The following is a 21,910-nucleotide window of genomic DNA, read 5'->3' as shown; positions in this document are numbered from 1 at the left end:
GGTTTCAGAAGACAAAAGGCCACACAAAAATAAAGGACAGGGTTGAGATGAGACTGCAGGTGCAGACTACAGACCAGCAATAACAACAGCGTGCAGAGAATCCGAGTGCTCTCTGGCTACATATGACCATATTACAAATGGCTCTGGCATTCAGTTCAGGGCTGGAGAGGAATTCATTAGGAGGCGCTTCATGTCTGCCGGCTACTCATGCTGATGTAACCCCTTGTCTTTTTTGGTGTACAGCACAGAGAGAGAACAACACTATGAAATATTTTAGAACACTGAACGCTCATTATATCATACCAGGCATGAGTATCATATAATTAAGACACTATAAAACAGTATTACGTAATACTACGACTGTCAATTTCATGTATTCATTTACATTTAACAGTTAAGAGCAATTGTTGTGAACACGGAACAAGACACAACTGACAAATGCTTTAACTAGCGCTGTCAGTCATGGGAAAACCTCTTAACTGTTAAAAGGACAAGATAATACATCGGACATTTAAGCAGATTTTTTATTATGAACATAAGACTTACCTAAAGGAAAATGCTAAATCTGAATGCAGGTAATAAACTCGCTCACTCGATCTCGTTCTCATAATATTCTTCTACATAATACAGTGGGCTTCAATGAACAATATCAATTGAGAACAAACAGTTTATGTTACTAAGAGAGTGGTTGCTAAGGCTGTTGTGTAGTGATACACAGAACCGTTGGGTGAAGCGGTCATAGCCGTGTTTTATCGTGAATAAAACACAGCTATTAATTAGAATCATGGACAGGAAATAACCGTTTTATATAATGTAATATAATATATAATGCATTACAACATGTCTATCAAACATTATCTGAAATTCATGATCATTTCTGTCTGTGCAATTCAGTAAAAGACAGAGATGACAGCTGTGCTGAGCCTCTTCACACAAGGACATTGAAAACAAAGCCAGAGATGCTTTAAATGTGATTACTGCTTTTGTTGTCACAAAAAAAAAAAAAAAGCCACTCCACTCAGACCAAATCTGATTTGGTTGAGCCACTTCTAACTATTCCCAACGAGCAGAGAGAACATTCAGTAATCTTTCTGCCTTTGGCGACAGAGATGGAGGTTTGTTTCATATCTATCACTTTAATTGTATTTCATGAATCCAGAAGCTCAGAAACATGGTCCTAATACATTCACCTTGGGGAAAAAAAGTCAAGCCATTTTATCCACCAGCAAAACACCACTTTCACACACACATCACTCTTAAAAAGGTTCTTTATTGGCATTGATGGTTCCGAGAAGAACCTTAAACATTCTTGGAAGCTTTTCATTTCACAAAAGGTTCTTTATAGTTGAAAAAGGTTCTTTTGATTATTAAAATTCTTCACACTAAGAAAAATTGTTCTTTTAAGAACAGTTAACTAAAAGGTTATTTGGGGGAAGCAAAAATGGTTCTTCTATGGCATCGCTGCAAAAACTCCCTTTAAAAGCCTTTATTTTCACTTTAATAGCACCGTAACCATTAAAACGAATCAGTGTGACACTGTATAATAATAAATTCAAAAGAAGCAGAATCTCTTTTTGTCCTCCAGACAGTGTAATCGGTACTAGATGAGGAAAAGGAGTTTAAAACACTATGCTCATTGTACAGTATGACTAATGGCTTTGTTCATTGATGGCTTTCAATGTAATGGTGGTGTATAGAGATGAAGTCTCACATTGTGGCTGGATCATTCCCTAAAGGCAAAGGAAAGTCCTTGCTCAATCTTTTAAAGGTGATGTATTATTATATTGTGAATCTGTCTCAATGTAGTGCAGCTTTTCAAAATGTCCGTTATTGAAGCATGAAGTATTGCAACTATACTGAACCCAACAGCAAACTCACACTCACAAGTAAGCATTGCCACAACCAAAGACACCACTGCAGTGCACTACAGACACTTTTATTTTCTTACTCAATTTTTTGTTATGAATTACATATCTAAGATCTGACGACACAAAGCAACACACATATCTACGTTCACTCATCCTGCCACAGGAAAACTAAATCACTGTTTTTGGTGAAAAGAAGTCTTGACAAATATTTTAAGTAGACTTAAGTAGATTATGTGCAGAATTTAGGAAGCTCTAATCTCTAATCTCTTGCTGTGAATGATTGCCAAAGCTGCAAGTTTCATACTGAAGTCACAGAGTCACTCTCTAAGAAGGAGACCAGAGCAATTATGCTCAAAATTCATGAGAAAAAAAATGGATGAGACAAGGGCAAGTGAGCAAAATTACAGCAGGTGTAATGACATGTATGATGGCGGCGGTGAGGAGGTGAGAGATAGAGAGCATATCCTGACCTTGTACTGGAACAGGAACAGGCCGCAGAAGAGGCTGTACAGGTCGGCTGTCAGCAGAGAGAGGTTCACCGCTGTGGCGCTGGTTCTTTTGATTACCACAGGCATGAAGCTGTATAGGCCAAACATGCATGCGCTGAATCCAATGTACAGCAGCCCTGAGAGGACATAAAGAGTTAAAGGGTTAGTTCACCAAAAATGTTTAATTCTGTCATTAATTACTCACCCTCATGTTGTTCCAAACCCCTAAGACTTTCCTTCAACTTCCGCGGGGGGAACCGGAACGTGAGCACGATTACTACTGCGGCGGGAACCGGAACTCATAAAGTTCCATTATAATCAATGAAGCTGCCAACAATGCACATCTCTCAAATCTCTTACTTACATCGTGTCTACACTTTGTTTGTTAATGAGAGGTTTCGCAAGCCTGCATAACTGAATAAAAACTGTGGATAAATAAAAATCCACGGTGAGTGGATTCTGACTAACTTAACCCTCTGGAGTCTGAGGCTGATTTGGGGCCTGGAGAAGTTTTGACATGCCCTGACATTTGTGCTTTTTTCATTTGTTCATAAACACATTAATGACACAAGTGTCATTACACTGTATTCAGCACAAACTAGGCTACAATAATATGTGAGGAACATGTACGTACATGTTTGTGTTTTTGAAGGAATAACGTTTATGCGTGGTTATTGAAAAAACAAAAAACTTAAGTCACTGAAATAAGCCAAAAAAAGTATATTAAATCTGTGTTCATAAGACTATTGGGTATTGGAGGTTGTAGACTAGAGTTTTTGCTTCAGACTTATGTAAAAAATTATGCTGCCTACTCCTTCATATAAAACAATATATTGATTTAGTTTTTGTAAGTCACTTTTTGTCAAGAAACACAGTATGCATGGAGGCATGAATGATCATGAATAATGGGCCATTTACACCTGAGAAGACAAAAGAATCAAATAATAATGACCTGAAATGACTTGCATATTAATGAGGCCTTTCAGTCAGGTAGGGTGTGAAAAAACCCTCTGTAATCATGTCTCAGCTTAATTTAAAATAATGGTATTCTATTATATTCTTTAAAATATAATGTATTTCTGTGATGCAAAGTGTCTGAACAATTATGTTACCTCTATGGCATTTCATATAGGCTTTTAGCTTAAAGCATGCACATTTGGAGAAATATTGATGGATTCTTATATGTTTATGTCAAATTTCTATACAGAGGAGTAATATTTATTCTATATTTATTCTATATATCATCACTATGAGTGCTGGATACAATTCATACTTGCAGCCGGAGGGCGCTCTCTGTACACCTTTAGGCCACAAATCCATATAAAGAAGAAGAAGAACCAGGAACTAACTGCATGTCTTCTAGAGTTCGCTAACCATGGCTTTAACATCCAGATAAACACTTTTCAAGACAATAAATACACGATTGAGACGATGTATGCATGTATTGCTTCAGAATTTGCGTCTGAATAGCGCTGGCTCCGTGGGCGTGGCCGCATTAGCGGATAATGAGCTGAATCACTGACTTCTGACATGGCTCTCTTTTCATACAGATTACATAAACACAAAATGTTTGTTTTCGATTTGACTTGCACGATTTAAAAACTGACATTTCAACGTTTCTTTAGACATAAGTTAAATTTTTTTGTCATTCGTATTCACTAAGTTACAGTTCATTTTCTGAGAACTATCAGATTGGACTTTGTTCAGAGGGAGACGAGAGATCACGCATCATGTTAGTTTTCTTTATTTTACAAAAAGCACAGCATTTTGTTTTTACTCTGAGTGTACACAAATGAAAGAAGATATTCAACAGATTAAAATGGTGTATAACTCTTAATTGTATGTGCAACATTGACGGAGTATTTTGAGTCTCTTTCACGCTGGTAAGAAAAAAAACGCGGTGGTATCGCCGGCGATACCCTCAGACCTCAGAGTGTTAAACACCTCTGATTGGCCATTGCATTCAAGAGATCAACAACTATGTCTGTGACTAGCTACATTGCTCACCGCTGCAAAAACACGTTGTAAATTGATACATTTGACGTTTTCCAGAGCACAAACACAAATATGCATTGGAGCAATTGCCAAATCTGTTTCGCCAATATATTATTACAGAATCAACTGAGGATGCTCTTCCTTGCGTTTGAGGATGCTTAGCTCCCTCCAGCACCCCCATAGAACCGGGCATGTTTATATGTGAATAAACGACTAATGCTCATCATATAAAGCGATCATATCTCTTCAGAAAATTTGGACTAAATCATTTTTACGATCTCTTTATGAACTTGCGTAGCTGTCTATAGAGGGACAGAAAGCACTTAGATTTCATCAAAAAGATCTTCATTAGTGTTCTGAAGATGAACAAAAGTCTTGCAAGGTTTGAACAACATGAGGGTAAGTAATTAATGACAAAATTTTCATTTTTGGGTGAACTATACCTTTAAGGCCTGTTCTCACCAAGGATGGTAACTATAACGATAACAATGTAATTCTAAAAATCGTTCTACGAGAAGTCCACACCACATCTATAATGATAACGGCACAGAAGAAGGGTATTGCTTTCAGAATGACTTTTTTCAGCTGATGAATGATATAAACATTTATAGCCAATCAGAATTCATTCTGCTTTAAGAGTTGGAACATTTAAAATGTCAGATGACAAAACTGCAGTGCTCTAAGAATAAACAGAATGATATCATCTGCTGGTATGGATGCTAATATAGTTATCGTTCTTGGCGTGAACAGGCATTTACAGCCACATCAGAAAAAAAACTGAACAATACATACAGCAATTTTTGTCTTTTTTTTTTTTTTTTTTTTGAAGCCATTGGTCACTGAAGAGAGATCTTTAATCTTCTGAAAAAAATGTTGATCAACAACCTCAAATAGGCAAAATAAATGTTTGATTTTGTTTTATTTTATATGTATTTTATAATTATATGTTATCAAAATGTGAGTTATAACAATAAAAATTTAATTTAAAAAGAATTTGAAAAAAATTAAAGTATATATTTAAAAGATATATAATATAATATAATATTTATTAATATATTTATATAAATTCTCTGGAATACTTGATTGGAATGACTGCTAAATTGTTTAAAATACTAGCTCATGTCTTTCATATCCCTCTGAAGTCTCTTTCTCACATAAGAAACCTTAAATCAATATTTCATATCCACTTATTTAATTATTTGGTAAGTAGCCGTGTAATCTATATTGCATCTGGGTCTTGATCTGGTTTATTCTGTGATACATTATCTGTTATTTATAATGCTTACCTATTCATGGCTATGCTCTTAAAAATATAATGCATTGTAACACAAAGCAAATAACAACTTTACATGCTATGTAATACCTCTAAATAATGCATTTTATGTACAGGCTTCACAGAAAAATATAAACAGCTTCTATTATTTTACAGTACAACATTATATTACAGCTTCATGCTGTGCCAAATGATTGAAAAGGGTACAGATGAAGCCAGTAAAGAGTTTAGCCCAATATTCTCCTGTTACCAGGAATCAGCTTTTTATGTCGTATAGAGGACAGAGAGTCAGCAGCTGTGATTTTCTGGTCATAATTCATCCAGCACAATCATAATGGAATTGGATGGCACAAAAAATTAGATTATTCACTTGTGTTTTCTCAAGCCATTCATTTCTAAATGCTTTTGTAAAGGACACAACTTTTATTCCAGCAGATGGAGACGCAGCAGAAATGGAGATAGATAATAATAATTTGTTTTGAAATGAAAAAGCAGACAATACTAACAAAATCTGCTTCCTGTCTGGCAACCCACCAAGTCAAACAATTTCACTTTTGTAGGTAAAGTGCACTTTTTTTTTTTTTTTTTTTTTTTTTTGATGTTTCAATAGATTCTTCATATCTCAGTTTAGAAAACAGAAGTGCTGTCGTATAAAATTATATATATATCATTTTTGTTTGTGACACTACAGCTATTAAAAAAAAAAAAAAAAAAAATCATGATCAACTCTGAAACCCTTGAGGTAAAAACAAGTAATCAGCTTGTACTCAGTAAGGACAAATCAATGTCAGGATTATATCACACTATATATTTCAGAGCTCAGTGCTGTTCACACGCAGTTTGTTCTCAGGCTATGAAGCTTTGGAGCTGAGCAGAAGGCTTCATAACTTATTCAGACGCCTTGCTAACACTGTTTGGCAATGTAGCACATCAGAGAATTACAAGTTGTCACCTGCTATTCAGGGGGAAGTTCAGATCTATCTGTAGGCGAGGATTTAATGTTACTCTGTTGAAAAAAAAAAAAAGCCTGAATGTTTAAAAAGAACTATAATTAGTTGGAGGTGATGACAATATTTTAGAAACATTTCAGAGTGGATCTGACAAATATATCTAATGATGCCACAAAATATATTTTTTGAATTTCATTGCATTTTGTAACAAAATATCAAGTGAAATCAGTTTTATAATTAAAAAAAAAAAGGTTTTTGTGAAGTGTTTTGCTGAAAAAGTAAATTATCTTTCATTAAAATAAAAGCTACTGTCTAAATTATTTTAATCTAATGCAATGACATTCTATGGAAGCAATTGTTTCTGTCACGGAATAAAAAATTAAAAAGGTAATCACAACTTTTTATCTTACAATTCTGACTCTTTTTTTCCCCACAATTTTCGAGTTTATATCTCAATTCTGAGAATAAAGGTAAAAATTGTAAGATATAAAATCACAACTTTGACTTCTCACAAATCAGATGTTTTTTTAAGAATTGCGAGTTTCTTTCCCACAATTCTAACTTTTTTTTCTCAGAATGGTGAAATATTCACCGATCAGGCATAACATTACCACTTTCTTAATATTGTGTTGGTCCCACTTTTGCTGCCAAAACAGCCCTGACCCGTCGAGGCATGGACTCCACTAGACCCCTGAAGGTGTGCTGTGGTATCTGGCACCGAGATGTTAGCAGCAGATCCTTTAAGTCCTGTAAGTTGTGAGGTGGGACCTCCATGGATCGGACTTGTTTGTTCATCACATCCAACAGATGCTCGATTGGATTGAGATGTGTGGAATTTGGAGGCCAAGTCAACACCTCAAACTCGTTGTTGTGCTCCTTAAACCATTCCTGAACCATTTTTGCTTTGTGGCAGGGCACATTATCCTGCTGAAAGAAGCCAGAGCCACCAGGGAATACCGTTTCCATGAAAGGGTGTACATGGTCTGCAACAATGCTTAGGTAGGTGGTACGTGTCTAAGTAACATCCACATGGATGGCAGGACCCATGATTTCCCAGCAGAACATTGCCCAAAGCATCACACTGCCTCCGCCAGCTTGCCTTCTTCCCATAGTGCATCCTGGTGCCATGTGTTCCCCAGGTAAGCATCACACACGCACCCGGCCATCCACTGATGTAAAAGAAAACGTGATTCATCAGCTCAGGCCACCTTCTTTCATTGCTCCATGGTCCAGTTCTGATGCTCATGTGCCCACTGTTGGGGCTTTCGGCGGTGGACAGGGGTCAGCATGGGCACCCTGACTGGTCTGCAGCAATGCAGCTCCATATGCAACAAACTGTGATGCACTGTGTATTCTGACACCTTTCTATCAGAACCAGCATTAACTTCTTGAGGAAATTGAGCTACAGTAGCTCGTCTGTTGGATTGGACCACATGGGCCAGCCTTCGTGGCTGCCAAGTTTCAGCTATAGAAGCATGCAACATCCAGTTGGTGAAGCTCGCAAGTTCTCATTGGCTATCGCAGGTATTACATCAGAGGCAGCAAGATCAAGATTTGGGATCATGCGGGCTCTGAAGCAATTGGGAGCAGTAAAATAATCGTAATGACAGCACATAATTGAGGATTTTTTGGACAAAAAGTCGGTTGTGAGAAGCCTCAAAACAGGCCACACCCCCCAATTGTTGGGGGTTGCAAATCAGGCCCAAAATCAGGCTTAAAATCTTCAAGTGTGTGGCCAGCCTAAATAACTTGCAGTTGCAATTGCACAGAATTGTGAGATAAAACGTTGCAATTACCTTTTTACATTTTTTTTTTTATTCCATGCATGGAATAAAAACTAACTAAAAAAAACTAAACAAATTTACACTGTAAAATACCATTTTCTATTGAAACAGTAATATACCATAAAAGCAATGCATTCTGGGTAATATTTGTCATTTTAAGGGTGTACTCACACTAGGCGATCTGAACCATGCCCGAGCACGTTTGACCTGTAGTTTCTCACCGGTAGTTTGCGAGTAAAGCTGCAAATTCCTCCATTAACGTCAGCTGCCTTTGTAATAACCCTCTGATACGAGCTATTGTAAATCGCTGCATGGCATGAATTATAAATAGCCTATATTAGGCAGTATCTTAGCGAAAGTGCATTTCTTCCTGTTTTCTTCCATTCAAAAAGTTGCATCGTATATGACGTAAGCATGCTCCAGCCTGGAACGTTAAGTGCAATGTAAGTGTGGGCCAGCGGGGGAGTGGGGACACTCGCGCTCGGTTCAAGGCAGCCGTGCCTATTGTGAGTACACCCTAAGAAAAGAAGCCTATAGGCTACTTTCTCGAAAACGACAAATAATATTACCCAGGATGCATTGTAATATACAGAAGAAATATACTGTAAAAAAACAATGCATTCTGGGTAATATTTGTCATTTTCAAGAAAGTATCCTATAGGTTACTTTCTAAAAATGACAAATAATATTACCCAGAATGCATTGTAATATACAGAAGTAATATACTGTAAAAACAATGCATTCTGAGTAATATCTGTCATTTTCAAGAAAGTATCCTATAGGTTACTTTCTAAATAATATACAAATAATATTACCTAGAATGCATTGTTTTCTTCTGAATATTACTGTTTCAATGGAAAACGGTATTTTACTGTGTAAATATTTTTAATTTTTTACAGTTATACAGTTTTTACAGTGTGACGGAGACAAGCTTCTATAACATTCAGACATTTTTAAGCATCCAGATCATTTTGAAGCCACTGTATATTAATAAATATAATATATGCAATGGTACACAAATAAGTATGAATTTTCTCAGTCTTTCAAGGACAGTGGCAACATAACTAATGCATTATAATCAACATGCCCTCGTTATTTATCAAGGGCATCGCAGTTGGCGGGAGACGTTCCTTCTTCTGGCATAAAGTGCGTTACTTGCAACAGCCCTGACAGTTAATGACGTTGCCCCCTCAAGCGACTCTAGACTTGCTAATGTCCCTGTGACAAGCCAGCATCCTCCTGGGATGCAACCCAAATGCTGCCTTTGGCACGGCCACTCAACACTTCATCAAGCCGCTGCAGGAGCATCAATCTGGATTAAACTTAAGTGACTTCCTGGGTCATAAAATACATTGAATAAGAGGACAGTAGTTTTGCCGAGTCTTATCTAATTGGGATTACAAACCAAATGATATTTGTAATTGTTTCTAATCAGATGCATTTAACATTAACCATAGTAAAATCAGTATAACCCACTCCCTTAAGTGGTTTATTGGTAATTTTATTTAATAAAAATGCCTTTGTGTTTGTGCTTTCATTTTGAAGACGTGAGCAGGCGTGTGTATTTATAAATGGGGTAGAGATGTCACAGACTGCATAAGCAATTTATTTTGTTAATTGTCTTTCGTCAACAGTTTAAATATGCCTGTTATCATTTGTGAGGAAGTCAAATGGAAAGCCACATCTCCTGGTGATGTTGCCTCTCCGAATCTCTCCCTGAGTTCAGCAGCACAGCAATATTTAATCAGCCCTGTCTGTTCAGGTGTCTGCTGTTGTTTCTAAGGACGTTTAAACACCAGAGTGCTCTGGCTAGACCAGTTTTCATTTGACTTTAGTGCCATGAAAGCTGTTTTCTGAACTTGCTTTGCAAACAAGATCCCTTGAAGACAGGGGTCCGGTTTATGTGTTTTGTGATTTATGTTTGTAATGAAAGCAATCCAGCCTAATTTCAGGAAATGAACTGCTATTGATTATGCATATTTTGTTATATCTGTCACAAAATATTCTCAAGATCAATGGAAAATGCTTACTGCTTGACAAAGGAAATTAAATTATTAGCTTAGAAATATGGGCAGACAAAACATGACTTAATCAATTAAAAGGCTTAAATTGTTCTGATAATAGGAAACTTTTTTTACATGTCAGATGGCATGAATAATTGCAGACTGGAGTAATGATGCTGAAAATTCAGCTTTGCATCATCGGACTAAATTACATTTTAAAACATATTCAAATAGAAAACAGTTATTTTAAATTGTAGGATTTTTTTTGTTGTTTTGCAATATTATTGTTTTTCCTGTATTTTCGGATCAAATAAATGCAAATCATTAAAAAATTATACAGACTACAAATTTTTAAATGGTAGTGCATCTTCAAATCTTTGAAATCAAATACATTTACCTGAGAAGCAAGACAGCATAAATATTAAGACTTAATTTTGTACACTGTATCATGAATACACTGTGTGCAGAATTATTAGGCAAGTTGATTTTTTGATCATATTTTTTTCCCAAGCACATTTTACCAATTCTAATCCACATCAATCTTAATAACTACTATTAATATTGTTTTTAATCATTTATAAGTGATATATAATTGTTCATGAAGGAAAAGAAAAGACACATGTTAACTGCAAAATAATTAAGAATTAAGGTGAAGAATTAAGTGTGAAACCATCAGGAACCCTTTAGTCTCCAGCGCCACCATTTTCCAGAACTGCAACCTACCTGGAGTCTCCAGAAGTGCAAGGTCTCAGGATCTCAGAGACTTAGGTTAGCTAAAGAACCCTAAAAAATGACCCGCACTTGATAAGAATCACAAGCTGAAGTGTTATAAAATACATGAAGACTGGGTTTTTATAGGGCTTATAGACAGACAGCTTGAGAGTGACTCCTGAAGGACCAGCACCACATCCTCTTGTACCACTGTTTGAAGAATTTATCCAGAATCTGGCAGTAAGGTGTTTGAGTTCACTTTTAGTCCATCTCTTATCCTGAAATGTCTGTCTTGCAGAGATGGACTAAAAATGATCTTCCAAAACTTACTGCCAGATTCTGGAAGATAAATTCTTCAAACAGTGGTACAAGAGGATGTGGTGCTGGTCCTTCAGGAGTCACTCTCAAGCTGTCTGTCTATAAGGCCTATAAAAACCCAGTCTTCATGTATTTTATAACACTTCAGCTTGTGATTCTTATTAAGTGCGGGTCATTTTTTAGGATTCTTTAGCTAACCTAAGTCTCTGAGATCCTGAGACCTTGCACTTCTGGAGACTCCAGGTAGGTTGCAGTTCTGGAAAATGGTGGCGCTGGAGACTAAAGGGTTCCTGATGGTTTCACACTTAATTCTTCACCTTAATTCTTAATTATTTTGCAGTTAACATGTGTCTTTTCTTTTCCACCTGTTTTTGTCTGACCCCGCTGACCCAATGAGCATTTTGCTGTCCCTTGGTCATGCTTTAACTTTGCAATTTCTAGTATTGCATTAGTATTGCGTCCTTCTCATGAGTATTTAATAATTTTTGACTTTTCAGTCTGAGTTAAATCTCTTTTTTGGCTCATTTTGCCTGTAAAAGAAAACCTGCCTAATAATTCTGCACACCTGAATATAAGGCATTTTTCATTTCCAGCCTTCATGAACAATTATATATCACTTATAAATGATTAAAAACAATATTAATAGTAGTTATTAAGATTGATGTGGATTGGAATTGGTAAAATGTGCTTGGAAAAAAAAATATGATCAGAAAATCAACTTGCCTAATAATTCTGTACACAGTATATATGTGTATTTTTGTATTATGGCAGACTTCTTCACTTGTTAACATTTCACTTAAAATAAGTGAATAACAAATCTGCCAAGCTTGTTTCCACCATGAAGTAAAAAATAAAAAAGGTAATTGCGACTTTTTATCTCACAATTCTGACTTTTTCTCTCAGAATTGCGAGATATTAACTCACAGTTGCGTGATATAATGTCAGAATTGCGAGTTATAAAATAAGAATTGCACGTTATAAAGTAAGAATTCTGAGTTGTAAAGTCAGAATTGCGAGTTGTAAAGTCAGAACTGCGAGTTGTAAAGTCAGAACTGCGAGTTGTAAAGTAAGAATCGCATGATATAAAATCAGAATTTCAAGTTATAAAGGAAGAATTGCAAGTTGTAAAATCAGAATTGCATGATATAAAGTCAGAATTGTGAGTTATAAAGTCAGAATTGCGTGATATAAAGTCAGAACTGTGAGTTCTAAAGTCAGAATTGCATGATATAAAGTCAGAATTGTGAGTTATAAAGTCAGAATTGCGTGATATAAAGTCAGAACTGTGATTTCTAAAGTCAGAATTGCATGATATAAAGTCAGAATTGTGAGTTATAAAGTCAGAATTGTGTGATATAAAGTCAGAACTGTGAGTTCTAAAGTCAGAATTGCGTGATATAAAGTCAGAATTGCGAGTTGTAAAGTAAGAATTGGAAGTTGTAAAGTCAGAATCGTGTGATATAAAGTCAGAACTGCGAGTTGTAAAGTAAGAATTGCATGATATAAAGTCAGAATTTCAAGTTATAAAGGAAGAATTGCAAGTTGTAAAGTCAGAATTGCATGATATAAAGTCAGAATTGTGAGTTATAAAGTCAGAATCGTGTGATATAAAGTCAGAACTGCGAGTTGTAAAGTAAGAATTGCATGATATAAAGTCAGAATTTCAAGTTATAAAGGAAGAATTGCAAGTTGTAAAGTCAGAATTGCATGATATAAAGTCAGAATTGTGAGTTATAAAGTCAGAATTGCATGATATAAAGTCAGAACTGTGAGTTATAAAGTCAGAATTGTATGATATAAAGTCAGAATTGTGAGTTCTAAAGTCAGAATTGCATGAAATAAAGTCAGAATTGTGTGATATAAAGTCAGAATTGCGAGTTATAAAGTCAGAACTGCGAGTTATAAAGTAAGAATTGCGAGTTGTAAAGTAAGAATTGGAAGTTGTAAAGTCAGAATTGTGTGATATAAAGTCAGAACTGCGAGTTGTAAAGTAAGAATTGCATGATATAAAGTCAGAATTTCAAGTTATAAAGGAAGAATTGCATGATATAAATTCAGAATTGTGTGATATAAAGTCAGAATTGCGAGTTATAAAGTCAGAATTGCTAGTCATAAAGTAAAAATTGTGATGTAAAGTCAGAATTGTGTGATATATAGTCAGAATTGCAAGTTATTAAGTCAGAATTGTGAGATATAAACAATTCTGAGAAAAAAGCCAGAATTCTGACTTTATATCATGCAATTCTGACTATAACTCACAGTTGAGAGTTTAAATCTCACAATTCTGAGGAAAAAAAGTCAGAATGTGAGATAAAAAGTCGCAATTACCTTTTTTATTTTTTATTTAGTGGCAGAAACAAGCTTCCATAGCAGTATGACTAAATTCATTGACAGAAGTTATCTTTTTAGATATTTAGATATTTTATCTGACAAAATACTTGTTTAGAATAGAATTATTGGCAATAAAACGTTTTTTAGTGTCAGTGGTACACTGTGAAAAGAGACTTGTGGGTGCAGGGAGAAGGTGATTGAATTCAACTCAGGTATCGGCTCAAGCAATCAAACCAAGTGTGAAAACTCAAAATCAGAGGCTTACCGATCTGCCAGTCCCACTGCACCTTCAGAAGTTCCTTGTGCTCCATAATGGCCCTGAAAAACAGAAACACAGCACAACTCCTATCAGCCAAAGGTGAGCACAGCCAACAAAACCATCAATAAAAGATAAATAGCGACAGCACCGAAGTCTCAACAGCATGCTTCATTTTGACAGGTGGGCGAACTCAGCAATAACGGGCAGAGTGACAAATCCAGCCAGCCAGAGCAAAGAGCGGTCGATCTCCTCTGAACAGTCCGAGGGATTCTTGTGACACACGCCCGCTTCTGTATGAGCTTTTTACCGACTTACTAACAATGACAGGTCATCCCATCCCCCCACGCACAATTAAAGCCGAGCAGGAAACAATCCTCTGGCCCCGTGTGACACCTCTGTAGAGCCGCCACAGGACTGGGCTGATGATCTGTTGCCAAGGTTACAAGTCTCGTCGGGAGACGCTCCTGAAGCCTGCAGATGAAACTATTTGATGAAGGCATAGAAAGAGAGAGAATATTCTAGATCCAGTGGGCTTGTCACGCTGCTTCCTCCAGAGCCCTTTATGAAGCAGTCAGACTTTAAGTGAAAGCAGGGCTTGACTGTCGTCCACAATTTCAGCCTGCTGTCAGATATGAATGCCTTTCAGCATAATTACACCCAGCTGGCATGGATAAACAGTGTCGTTGGCGTTTATGTAAATACGCCACAAATATAGATGTTAAAATACACTGGAGCTTCGGCACTGGGAGAATAAAGGTGTTAGATGAGAGGACTGGTAAATTCAACTCCAGCTGGAGCTGCTGTACGCTTGCTGGTGGACGCAGGCGGTCCAAATGGGCCTCGTTTGCGGATGGATAAAAAAAGAAGAGAGACGAAAACCTTCCAGCTGGCTCATGCTTGGAAGTAGCTAGGATATGTGGTGTCGCAGATCCAAACAGCTCTGGTGGAAATGATAATTAAACATGGAGGCTGTTTAAATGTCAAACTGTGAGGAGGATCTGAGGCTGACAGCGGGTGACTGTGGGTTAGCAGGTAACTCGCAATCTAGAAAACTAGAAAAATCATTACATTTCTATGAAAACCATGTAAAGGTGAGCTCTTCCTAGAGCATTAAATAGTCACAAGAAAACAGCTAACCGGGAAACCTGGAGTAACGTGGGGTAAAGGGTCTTAATCAATGGCACAATTATGATAGACTATAGCAGGGGTCGGCAACCTATGTATTTCATTCAGATAAAGTACCACCTGCATACAGATCTAGCCAACATTTTGAGGTAATCAATCCTCATAGTAACACAGCTTGTTTTATTAAGTTAGGAGTTATAAATACTATTATAAAATGGATAGTTTCGGCCCTTGATTCTGATTGGTTGAGCCGCATTCAAAGCCGTTATAAAATTCCCGAAAACATACAGCTGACCGCATTACATTATGTTGCTGCGTCTGTCTTAGCAAAAACTCTTAGCAACATAAACATATGTTTGTTCTCTATTGATTTTGTTCATTGAAGCTTACTGCATTATGTAGAAGAGTATTGTGAGAGAGATATTGAGTGACTGAGTTTATTACCTGCATTCAGATTTAGCATTTTCCTTCAGGTCAGTCCTATGTTCATAATAAATAATCCGTTTGAATGTCCACTGCAATATCTTGTCCTTTTAACAGTTAAGGGGTTTTCCCGTGACTGACAGCGCTAGTCAAATAATTTGTCATATTTGCATCTTGTTCTGCATTCACAGCAAGTTTCAATATAAAAGTCTTTGTGACATAGAGACATCTATTGGTGTAATAAATGTAATTTCTGTTGCTGTAATTAAACCGTGCCAGTCAATGAAAGCACACAGCTGACAAACCATTAGCGCGAACACTGCGCATCACGCGCATACAAGTTACTGACTGACAGCTAACAGCTTGTTCCGCTGTACGTAGTCAATGCTATAAATTTCAACCAAGTATATAGAGTCCTTATTAAACATTCCACACACATCAAAATGACTGTGATGCATGAGGAAACTCGCCCCCCTTAAGGACTTTGCAATTTCTTTTATGAAACAAAAGTCCAAATACTTTTATTCAACCACTTAGATTATATTTGATGTAAAAACAAATAATTTGATGTTCAGAACAGAGTAACTACAGTAATTATGATAATGAGAAGGGGGCGTTTTACCCCACAGACAGTGTTTGAAAAAAAAATTGTCATTCTAAAAATATAAATATATTTTCCTTAAATGACATGTACTTCCAACTACAGGCCTTAATATTCTCATATTATATATAACTGTGATGTTCTGCAAAACACCAAGCTTTAAAATACTTTTTTCTTACTGCTTACTACTGAAAATTAGATCACTCTCAAGTACGTCGCCACTGAAAGCTTCACAAGTAAATACTTATACATCACTCTTGTCAATTTAGTAGTCCATAGCAACAACAAAAACATATCTTGACTCAATCTAGTGGTTATTTTGAGAAAAACAGTTGGGGGGCGTTTTACCCCAAGGGGGCATTTTCCCCCACTCTACCCTACTTAATGTGTTTTCTCTGATCGAATAGCTATCCAATCGTGAAAAGACCAAAAGAGAGAGCTTTTTTTTCACATTCCAGATGAAACTGGACAAAATGCATCTGGTTGTTGAAGTCACATATGTAATTTTTACAATCTCCCATAATGGTAAAAAATAAACATGAGAGAGGATGTTATAATGGTTCCCGGTACCCAGATATGACAGGAGTATGTATCGCTACAGAGAAGTAGCTGAGCATCTCTTCAGCAAGTCGATGTGCAAACTGCAGCAAATGAAACTGAAAGTTCAGCGTCACATCCTGAAGCTCAACACACAGTCGTCTTCATTAAAAGTAGTGACACTAAATTATCATACCAGTGCTGATGCTGCTCTCTTTCTCCAATTATGGTCTGATCTTGAAATTAGCTGATGATAAATAAAATGAAGCTCATATCTGTTGCTTTAATTGATGTGAACTTCAATTAAATTTGCATACGGCGCAGGAACTGAAGATTAGATTTATATTAGTTTTGCGGAGACACAGTTATGTTGCCAAGTGTAAATGGAACAGTTTTGTAACAAAACAAATAGCTATCCGATCAGAAAAAAAGTCTAATTTAAACCTGGAAACAAACAAAATAAACGATTTTGAATTAAAAAAAATATGAAAAATTGCTTCAGAAATATTTAAGGTTCTGTACTATTTCTATGTTAGCCATTATGAATATGTAAAATATGTTTATGTGCATTTATACATGAAGTTGTGGCAAAGTGATTAACTCCGACACTTAAAAATTACACTTCATGACAAAAAGGTTGCCTTTACCCCTGGACTATAGCTTTTAGTTTACATCATAGGCTGGCTAAACCAATGAGGGGTTGGTTAGCATTGGTAAATCTCATAACTATACCCATATGGACCCAATTTGGGTTTTTTTTTCCATTGACAGTATATGCCTATATTTATTTTTATGTAATTATTTTCAATAATCGTTAAATGGCAAACATTAAAATTCTACACTATGTCTAAATAAATGAAAAATAAAAAGTTAAATAATAATAAATAAAAAACTATAAACTAAAATCAATCAGTTCATTTAAGCATGAAAACTTTATAATGTACAGTATTAAAAATGGATATTCATTTTGAGATTTGGTAAAGATTTTATTTAACAGTGTTATTAAACTACTTGTATTATTAAATTTGAACTTTAAAGGTGCAGTAAGCGATTTCCGAGAAACGCTGTATAAAGTGGATCAGGCCGAGCACCAAAACACACTTGTAGCCAATCAGCAGTAAGGGGCGTATACACTTATTAGGGGTGAGGTGCCTGTATTACATAGCGTGTTTGTAAATTTGGGGGTGGAGCTATCAAGATAGGGGTGTGATCCTTTTGGATAGGTGCGTGTTAGTTTTGGTGATTTCAAATATCAACAGCGTTTCTCAGAAATTGCTTACTATACCTTAAAGTGAGTATTAGATGACAGTAAAGGTCATTATTTAAATGTAAAAATGGGTGAAATTAGCATGGACAATTAAATATATTATCACATCAATAGCCACAAAGCTACTGTAACAGAAGGCCACTTCACACTTCGCCGACAAATGCAGACTGTCACCACATTATAGCATGTCTCTTCTCAGACATTCCAAGACTGACAAACGCCGATTCAGCATTTTCAATCGGTGAAAGCAAGCTCCGACAGATGCCAACAGACTCCGACAGGAGTAACACGCTGATCGGACAAGACCTGAAGTGTCTGTTGCATCTGTTGTCACAGTGTGAATTAGCCTTAAAGGGGTCATAAAATGCCACTTTTACAAGATGTAAAACAAGTCTCTGATGTCTCCGCAGTGTGTATGTGAAGTTTTAGCTCAAAATACCCAACAGATAATTTTTAATAGAATGTTAAATTTGTCAGTTTTTGAGGGTGAGCAAAAACACTCCACTTTTGTGTGTGTCCCTTTAAATGCAAATGAGCTGCTGCTCCCAAGAAAAGGGCGGAGTTTCAAGAGCTTGTGTTAGCAGCTCCGATTACCTCACGCAGACTCACTTAAAATGTCAGAAACTGTTCAGCCTTTTATGTTCAAACCCGAGTCAGACAATGATAAAGAGACTCAAGAAGAAGTGACAACATGTAGAATACATCAGGACGTTTCTGAATGGTTAGTTGATGAATTTATGTAGCTGATGTGGAGTTAACTATATTAAATCATTGATTAGCATATTTTGTCATGATAATCTATAAATCGCTCATGTGGGAACTGTTGTAAGAGTCAGAAAATATATGCTGCATGAAGAAGAACATGTATATAGTGTAGTTTAATTACGGTTATAACTTGTCATCTTGCTTTTATGACATGCTATTGCATCAGTGTTAGGTACTGTATTACAATAACATGGCCTCACCCCTTAGTTGCGTGTTCTCAGGGACAGGGTTTATGTAAATTTTAGGGTTAGTGATGTCACTAACCCGGGAAGAAGCTCATTGTAGTCCCTACCAGTCCTTTGTTGTAGTCCTTAAACAGAGAATTCTTTAAAAGAAAATATCTCCCTTTGCATTGAACTTTGAGCGTCATAACTTTGCAGATGTTTATGCTCTAACAGCAACATTACACACTAACTAAAGTTAAAAAAGTGAAATCATAATCAACCACCCCTTTAAAGGCCACACAACTCAAATTATTTGGTCTTTAAAGTTATATATGGACTGTCCAGAGTAGGAGACTCACAGTTGGATACCACTGAAGAAGGAGCCAAAGAGACCCATCATTCCTAGGAATTCGACCCGGCTCAGGTTCTTCACAATGAACTCCTCACAAACATTGGAGATCCCGTAGAGCGTCGCCCCCGCAAGAACCAATAAATCCCCTAAGAGTTTGTGGTCCCCTGTATGAAACAGAAATGAGTCATATATCAGATAATGCAATCCACGCACTTGGTTATATATGCTAAAAGCCTAACTAAACATACTGTATGCAAATATGTTCATTCTGAAACTATTTATTTCAACATAATAGATCCATAGTCAAGTCTCAAATACAAATTTTCCTTTAAAATAAATAATAAAATATGTTTTTAATAATATGAATTACAATATTTTAACAATTTCTCTTTGTTTGCTGAAAAGAAAACATCAAACTCAAAAAAACAATGACAATGAAAATAATATTCTAGTTTCTGTAGCTCAACAGGTAAAGCAATGCATGTGTTAAAAGCCAAATCAAGGGTTAAATTTTCAAGGGAACACACATACAGATAAAACATATTCCTTGAATTCACTCGCTTTGGATTAAAGCATCAGCCAAATGTATAAATATAAATGTAACATTCACTCAGTGGTAAGTTGTTCTCAGACAACTCTAACAACAGCAGAATCACTGCAAATTAGTATGGTTTTCATTAGGCCGCCCCTTGGGGAAAGCTGTGTGTGAAATTATATGGACAAGCCCCTACTGTTCATTAATATTTAATAACGGACTCTGAAACTGAATCAATCCGCATGATCCAGGATTCTCAAGAGGATTTGGCAGTGCTTTACACTGATGTAACGTCTGGACTGTGGCTGCTTGTGAAACAAAACACCACCCAGGGGAAACGAGAGAGGGTTATTGTGTGGGTTAATATTCAGGGTGTACCGTGACACTGCTGTGATGCCGCCGTGGAGGGATGAAGACTTACCAAGGCCTTGTTGTCGGCCCACCAGGACGTCGGCGCCCACCATGCAGCCCATGCCCAGGAGACACACGCCCACACCCACAAAGTGCAGCACTTTATACCTGACTAACAGGAAGAACCACGACAGCAGCAACACCACGGGGATCACGAAGCAGTCCAGCAGCTGTGGAACAATTTGAAGAATTCAATAAAAATAAAAATAAAAAACAGGAAATATGTTCATGCAGAATGTTAAAATAGCTTACAAATGCAACTGAGAGTGCCTTTTAAATACTGATCCAATTCCTGGAGTTGAATTGAGGAAACAAACACAAATTTGAATGTAAAATGAATTGAAACTCAAATAAATAGGATTTCTACTAGAAAAGCAAAGTTTGTTTTAACAAAGACTTATTTATATATTTAATGTAATTTAGAAAAAAACTTCATTATACAGTATACATGAACACTTCCTTTCATTCCAATCCAACTTCCTGTGGAAGTGTGGCCAACTTGATAGATCAATAGAACAACCAACCATATGAACGAACAAACAAACAAACGAACAAATGAACTAATGAACAATGGAACAAATTATAGAACAAGCAACATTAGAACAAACAAATGAACAATGGAACAAATAATAGAATGAACAAACATTAGAACAAACAATGGGACAAATTATGGAACAAACGCACATTAGAGCAAACAAATGAACGATGGAATGAATTATACAATGAACGAACATTAGAACAAACAATGGAACAATGGGACGAATTATGGAACAAACTAACATTAGAACAAACAAATGAACAATGGAACAAATAATAGAATGAACAAACAATGGAACGAATTATGGAACAAACAAACATTAGAGCAAACAAATAAACAATGGAACAAATAATAGAATGAACAAGCATAACAAACAATTGAACAATGTAGCAAATTATAGAACGAACAAACAATGGAACAATGGGACGAATTATTGAACAAACAAACATTAGAGCAAACAAATGAACGATGGAACAAATTATATAGTGAACGAACATTAGAACAAACAAATTAACAATGGAACACATTGTAGAACAAACAAACAGAACGAACAAATGAACAAATTACAGAATGAATGAACATTCGAATGAACAAATTAACAATGGAACACATTCTAGAACAAACAAACATTAGAACAAACAAATGAACAAATTACAGAATGAACGAACATTCGAATGAACAAATTAACAATGGAACACATTCTAGAACAAACAAACATTAGAACAAACAAATTAACAATTGAACGAATTATAAACGAACAAATTAACAATGGAACGGATTATAGAACAAACAAAAAAATAAACAATGGAACGAATTATAGAACGAACGAATATTATAACGAACAAATGAACAATATGAATTGTTAATCAAATGAATAAGCCCTATTTTGAAAAAAATAAACTTTGGAGATGGGCTCATTTGTTTATGAGAGTCTAATGTATATGATCATATACAGTTTATAACTGCTCATATTGCATAATTTCTTGAAGAATGACGATGAAGGGCAAAGAGTTTGGGTGAAATCTGATGTAAACAATGGAAAATATATCAATATTTCATGGGTTTAGTGCTTTTGTGGACAAAAGGTGCTGTTGAATGTTTTCCAATGGAGGCTTGTAATGGACAATTTACCCATGTGTGACGGATTGGATTCATCTCGCAATCGCTATTTCATAACAAAGGTATGAAGTGCCGTTTTGAATCTGTATGTTG

General features: G+C 36.1%; 1 protein-coding gene across 1 annotated transcript in view; it reads right to left on the bottom strand.

The window, feature by feature from the left end:
• slc35f1 (solute carrier family 35 member F1) overlaps window positions 1–21,910 on the bottom strand; it is a 125,187-nt gene that overhangs the window by 20,613 nt on the left and 82,664 nt on the right. The window contains exons 4-7 of the mRNA XM_048207567.1: window positions 20,171–20,330; window positions 19,222–19,378; window positions 13,987–14,039; window positions 2,339–2,493 (exon numbers count right to left, since the gene is read on the bottom strand). Coding sequence (XP_048063524.1) covers window positions 2,339–2,493; window positions 13,987–14,039; window positions 19,222–19,378; window positions 20,171–20,330 — 525 coding nt within the window. The remainder of the gene's footprint in view (window positions 1–2,338; window positions 2,494–13,986; window positions 14,040–19,221; window positions 19,379–20,170; window positions 20,331–21,910) is intronic.

The sequence above is a fragment of the Megalobrama amblycephala genome, linkage group LG11 (genome assembly GCF_018812025.1).
Source record: "Megalobrama amblycephala isolate DHTTF-2021 linkage group LG11, ASM1881202v1, whole genome shotgun sequence".
Taxonomy (NCBI): domain Eukaryota; kingdom Metazoa; phylum Chordata; class Actinopteri; order Cypriniformes; family Xenocyprididae; genus Megalobrama; species Megalobrama amblycephala.
The sequence above is the reverse complement of the archived record's forward strand: the minus strand, read 5'-3'. Positions and strand labels throughout refer to the sequence as shown.